Source organism: Gymnogyps californianus, chromosome 10 (assembly GCF_018139145.2).
Source record: "Gymnogyps californianus isolate 813 chromosome 10, ASM1813914v2, whole genome shotgun sequence".
Classification (NCBI taxonomy): Eukaryota; Metazoa; Chordata; class Aves; order Accipitriformes; family Cathartidae; genus Gymnogyps; species Gymnogyps californianus.
Genome location: NC_059480.1, coordinates 30,012,209 through 30,018,208, shown reverse-complemented (window position 1 = coordinate 30,018,208; position 6,000 = coordinate 30,012,209). Strand labels below are relative to the sequence as shown.

The 6,000-nt window shown below is 39.9% G+C and overlaps 1 protein-coding gene across 1 annotated transcript; it reads right to left on the bottom strand.

Moving 5' to 3' along the window:
- Positions 1–536: 536 nt before the first annotated feature.
- On the bottom strand, positions 537–5,300 carry LOC127020216 (transmembrane 4 L6 family member 1-like). Its single transcript, XM_050902690.1, has 5 exons — positions 5,124–5,300; positions 3,298–3,387; positions 3,060–3,208; positions 1,476–1,656; positions 537–551 (listed from the first exon to the last, which is right to left on the bottom strand). The coding sequence occupies exons 1-5, from the start codon at positions 5,298–5,300 to the stop codon at positions 537–539; spliced, it is 612 nt and encodes a 203-aa protein (XP_050758647.1).
- Positions 5,301–6,000: the final 700 nt, after the last annotated feature.

Here is a 6,000-nt window from a genome sequence, read left to right as displayed (position 1 = left end):
CAAATCTTTATTTGTGACATACAGGAGAAGGTCAGAAAAATCCTGAAAAGGTGAAGTGCATGTATTTGCCCTCGATCACCCACATTTTACTGCTACTTTGTTTTTGCTCCAGCTGAGTATTCATTTATATCCAGGCCAGACTAGATTGGGTTTGTGTTCATTCCAACATGAGAATGAAAGTGCAACTTTATTGGGAAAGCAGCATAAAGTACAGAGCTGTTGTGCCAGTATAAAGAAAAAAAAAGCACACCTTTCTTTAGTGACATGTGTTGAGGCAGTTGTCCATATTAAGATGAAATGAACCAAAGAAATTCAGGATACATCTTGCTTTTAGATACAGGCAGGTTAGTGGAAAACCTGCATACGACTCCAACAACAAAGGCTGGCCCCAAGTCAGTTAAATTGATGGCAACAGCACAGTTTGACAACAAACAATGTGCATTTTAGTATGCATGGAATATTAAAAACAAAACAAAAAACCACAGAGTACTCAATACACCACACACATGGACCGACGTCAATGCACTGTCAGGTTTCTAACAAACGTATGTCTGTGGGGGGAACAAAAAGAAAGAAACATATTAAGGGGAAGAATGCTAATATTGTATCCACCTTTAAGAGCTAAAATTAACCTGACCACATTTAGACAACCATAGCATGGCTCTTTTATACTGCAGTTACAGCATGGAAGACAGGAGTGAGAAGACAATAGCAGCTTTGGAAGAGCCCCAGCATTCAACTATGTCAATTAAAAATGTGAAACACATTCTTAGCCATAATGTGTGTGTGATATAAATCATATCTGGTTCATACCTTAAGCCATTGCAATTCCAACGCTACCACTATGGTAGTTACTTTAACATGCTCTAATTGTTTAACAAGACTCTGAAGAAATTTGGAGGAAATTACCCTTCCTCACTCAAAAAACCCTTCAGATCTGTCTGCAGGTTTTGTTAGCTATGTGCAATTTAATTCCTTCTCTTATCTTACTTTTACTAAGCAAGGCCAGGATGCTGCAGTTTTCATTACATACGGCATATTCTCAGTAGTCTAGCAGCTGCTGTGAGCAAAATACAAGGCTAAAGCAATACAGTTAGAACAAGCAGCTTACCACAAAACTGCACCACACCACGCAGCAATGGTTTAGGCTATGGCAGAGACCACCACCACCACCAGATCTGTATTTCAGTTGTATCATCTATATAGTGACCACACGTGCCAGAGGGGGGAAAAAAAGCCTTCCAGCTCCTATGAAGACTGACTTCACTGTGACAGCTGAGGAATCAGCTGAAAGCATGTGGTCAAATACTACATGAAAGTGCTAAACACAACAGGGCTATAAAAAAAGTTGAGCAACAATTCAGTGTACAAGAATACCTAAAAAATAGCTGCTGAGTAAGACTCCACCGTAGCATCAGTAACAATCGTGTTTCACGTTCATCTGAGAAGCATGGCTATAACTACAAATGGCTTACCTCCTCATGACTGCAGCACAACCCGCATAGTCCTCCAAGAATGCCGTTGATTATCTGTATGAAGCACAGAATGAACTCTATTCCTCCCAAGACAAGGAGGATGGAAAAGAGGGTGACGTTCCACTGCACGATGTTTTGAGGTTCTTGGCATTCAGACCACTTGTTATACTCAAACAAGTACCTGTACACAGCAATTAAAAGCATATTAACTTTGTGACAGAGTGGGATGCTTACCATACACTAGAACCAAATTACGTCTAGTCTGTAACTGCGTTGAGGGTAATCGCTCTAAGTGAGAATAGAAAATGCAATGGTTTATTCCATTGAGAGTTTGCTCTGTTTAAGAACTTGTTGAACTATCTACCATACATTTTTGTTAAGTCTTAATTTCTTTTTAAAAAATATCTAAGCTATAAAGGCAGAATCTTCTATTACTGATTAAAGCGAGACACGAGCTCAAGAAAGCTGAAAGAGCAAAGCTATTTCTCAAAACAACCACCGAGCTTTTCAGGACTGGGCCTTTATTCTAAAGACAGCCGATTACTGCTCTGAAGCAAATGGATCACTTCCTCTCTTGTGCTGCTGTCTTTGGGCCCTCACATGCCTACTCTGGAAGAGCCAAGCACAGAACAAATTCAGAGGGGTACTGCAGGATTCCAGCTGTTAATCCTCACCCACATCTTCAGAGCATCAGCACTGAGGAGCCTTCAGCAAGAACTTAGCTCGGTTCTTCTATATTCAGTTATAGTTTGGGGGGGATGGAGGAGGAGGAATGCCTCCTCTTGGGAGAGACGCAATTGAAATGTAAAATTCAAACTCTCTGCTGCAAAGGAGCTTTATGTGGCTTCTTAGTACTCAAACTGTCTCTAGTCTGGCATCAGCCATAAACTGTTACTACAAACAGCCTCGAGGTTGCCAACCACACAGACACTGTAAACACATGTCATGACCCAAACCAAATCCTCTTCTAACCTACAGGATTTGTGGGGATTAATGGGGAGTAATATACAACTCAGCTACATAGGCTTGGTTTGCTGGAGAACCCTAATTAGGGATAATGAAGAGCTTCTGGCCCTCCCCACCCTACAGCATACAAAGATTCTTATAAACCTTTTCTCGTTTCATTTACAAAGGTTCTATGCCATTGTCACTAATGAAGGTATTATGCCAGTTTACACTGACGCAAAGCAACTTCAGAAGCAGGCCTCACAAAACAGATTCTTACACAAATAAGACAAATTTCATAACAACTGCTATTCATAGTTTCTAAATCCCTCAAAGTCCTAAAACTTTGTTAGAGATGTTCATGGACATGAACAGTATATGATATATAGATATTATTACCTATATATACATTCAGATCCCTTTTTGTAGGACAGAGGATTTATATTGCTTTGGTTTTAAACTATAGCAGTGCGGGTAACTGATGCCATCCGTTTAGTTCTTAGTGAGGGAGAAGCACAAACTTGAATGAAAACTGAATGGATCTGGGTATATGGTTACTGGATATTGCTGAAAGGTACTGGAATAAAGCCCGTGTGTACATGGGGGAAGATATGACATCCTCATGAACAGACAACTTACCCTCCAGAGGATTCAGTGAAAGGATAGATCCAGTTTCTTTCTAGGTGAGTAAAACAATACGGTCCATGAGACAAGCCCAGTGCTGAAATGATTATACAGTATCCAGAGCCAAGGATCCCAACAAAGGCTGCCAGAACTGAGGACAGCATCTGCACAGCAAACATAGACATGAACTTTCAACACAGCCATCACCTCGTCTTTGGTATTGTCTGGGACTAGAGCATAAAGGCTCACTTACAGCACAGCTTTTCCCACAGTCCTCATGGCCAAAGCACCCACAGCAGTCATCGTTGTGAAGCCCGATGAATACTGCAGCTGGAATGAGTACCTAGGTGCGGAGCAAACAAACCACACTGTTCTATTTTGTTGCACAGACAGGGCAGATAAAACACGGTCCTCACGTTGCATTCGTTTATATTGCTTCTTGGCAGAGGAGTGGGGGGCAACCTGTATAGATCATTCAGTTTTACTCCTATTTAACACCGTAGGCATCTTGCTACTGATTTCAGTAGCACCAACACCAGGACAGGTATATTTCTATTTCTGTTTTGTGTATACACAGCACTTAAGTGCATAAAGAGCCTGTCGATAAAGAGCCTGCTGTGGTATTGCTGCAATTTAAAGTACTTCAACTTTAAAAGTTTTTGTTAAAAGGCTGTATCCTGCAAATAAAATGCTTTGCAAAAAAATGCATTCACTTTCTGCCAAATGAGGACTACGAGATTAATCTCTCAGTTATTTGTTAAAAAAACAACTACTATCAACATAATAGTCACTGAAGAGTAGTCATCACTGCCTGTGTGACAAACCAGTCTGACTAGAGTAGAAAGTCTAGGAATATTTTGCCCAATTCAGGCAAACATCTCATTACAGACATCTAGCTTTTTCTAGGTTTTCACAACCAGTTTCCAGTGACAGGAATGCAAAGTAACAAAGCAGAAGCTATCTGTAAGAAACATAAATCATCCATACTCCACAGCTTTTAGCATAAAATCAAGAAGGAGCAGAGCTGATTAAACAGAGTATCCTCCCCACCAGCACTAACAGGACTTAATAGTAGTTTGCACTTATAAAGACTCTGCACCCAGGAGTACCTTGGAAAACCGTAAAGAAAGAGCAAAGTGTTATGTGCAAACTGCACAGATTTACTTAAGACACTAAAACTATCCAGTTGAACAGTCACATACTTGTCAGCCCTTACTGAAACCTATGGCTGAGCCCCAGTGCTGCAGGTCCAGAAGAGGTTGTACAAGTGTGTTCCAGGAGCGGTTCTGTTGATTTCACTTGTATTATTCTGTGTGTAAAGCCCAGTCTTTGCAAATCCCGGTCTAGGTTCCAATGGGGCTGTAACACAGCTGTAAGCACCTCTCACAAGACAGAAGGCCTTATCCTGCAATCTTTTTCAACCTGCGATTTGCAGACACCTTGAAATCTGTAGCCTATTTCTAAGAGGACTTTTAAAAGCAAACAAAAAAGGAAGCCTGGAGTCAGGAAACTTAAATATGCTACAATGTGGTCCACAAAATTGAAAAGGTAGAAAGTAATAGCTTCAGATTAACAATGTCCTATAACGAACATACTCAATTCTTCATCCTTTGCTGTTACTCGAATGCAAAGCTTTGATAACTGCCACTTGATTCCTCTGAATAAAGAGCTAAGTCAGAGAAATAACTGTCAACTTCTCAGAAGAAATTAAGGAATTGTAACTAAATGCTAGTTATCTAGGGACATTTAAAAGGAGAATAGTTCAATAATATAACAAAAGTGTAAGATTTAACCCCTTACGCAAACTGTGACCTGCTGAGAGGCTTGGTTCCAGTTTTGCATTTGCATTCTGCAACCTAGACCCTATGATTTTCTCAGCTTTAAAGTGACATAATGTTGCAGATAAGATAACCAATAGTAATTAATAATACGTATGGGGTAACACAGCTAATTTCTTTCGATACAACTCTAGAGACTCCTGCTGATGAGATATTTGATCAATAAATTAACTAGTAAAGAAACAGTAATACCAAGTAGCTCAAAAATAAACTTTAAAGAAACCACTAGCTCATTACTTACCAAAAAGCCTCCACCTAGAATGCCATGAAGGCACTCTACATATTTGCCGAGATGATGCTCTGAAGCAAATCTTGTTTCGCCATTGGGAAAATAAAGTAAAATGTTGGCCACAATGCTGAGCAAGGCAAGGATGAGCAACTTATAACCAATACAACTAGCACACCTTCCAAAACACATGTCCTCAGCTTTACAAATCCTTCTTTTACTAGTCCAATCCAACCTATCTCATACCTGCCCACACCTAAAAGAAGGTCAGCCTTTACTCTCACCTCCTTAAATACTCAGAGTTACCTAGCTACCTGGATGACGTGTACACCTCTTCATAACTACCATTCCCAATTGCAGAGTGAGGGAACAGGGATGGCAGAATGCCACCACCCTTTTTAAATGCAATAATTGTTGACAAACCAAATGCAATCAAGGAAATATTGAATACTAGGTAATTTCACTCTAATATATGATGCTTGGAATGATCACCAGTGAACATGATTAGACATGAACAACAGGCTTAAACCACAACACAAGTTCTGTTAGGAACTGAAGGAAAAATGTTTTGTTTTCTTTATTAGAAGCAGCTTTGAGTTTTAGGTTTATAGACTGATTCAGAACAACCTGAAGCCAGGGAAAGACTCAGCTGACTTCAACAGTATTGAGTCAGAGTTTTGGGTGTAAATAGAATAAGGTCTACAGCAATGAGGATTATGTAGAACAACCTCTTGCTTTGCTAACCTGTTGATGGAATAAGAACAAACCTCATCAGGAGGTTGAAAAACAAATAAAATGGATGGGTAGGCTTCTAAGGAGTGTTCTTGTTCTTGCCATTATAAGACAAGCTGAATTTAGATTAACAGCCATTTGTTAAAGCTGAACCAAGCGA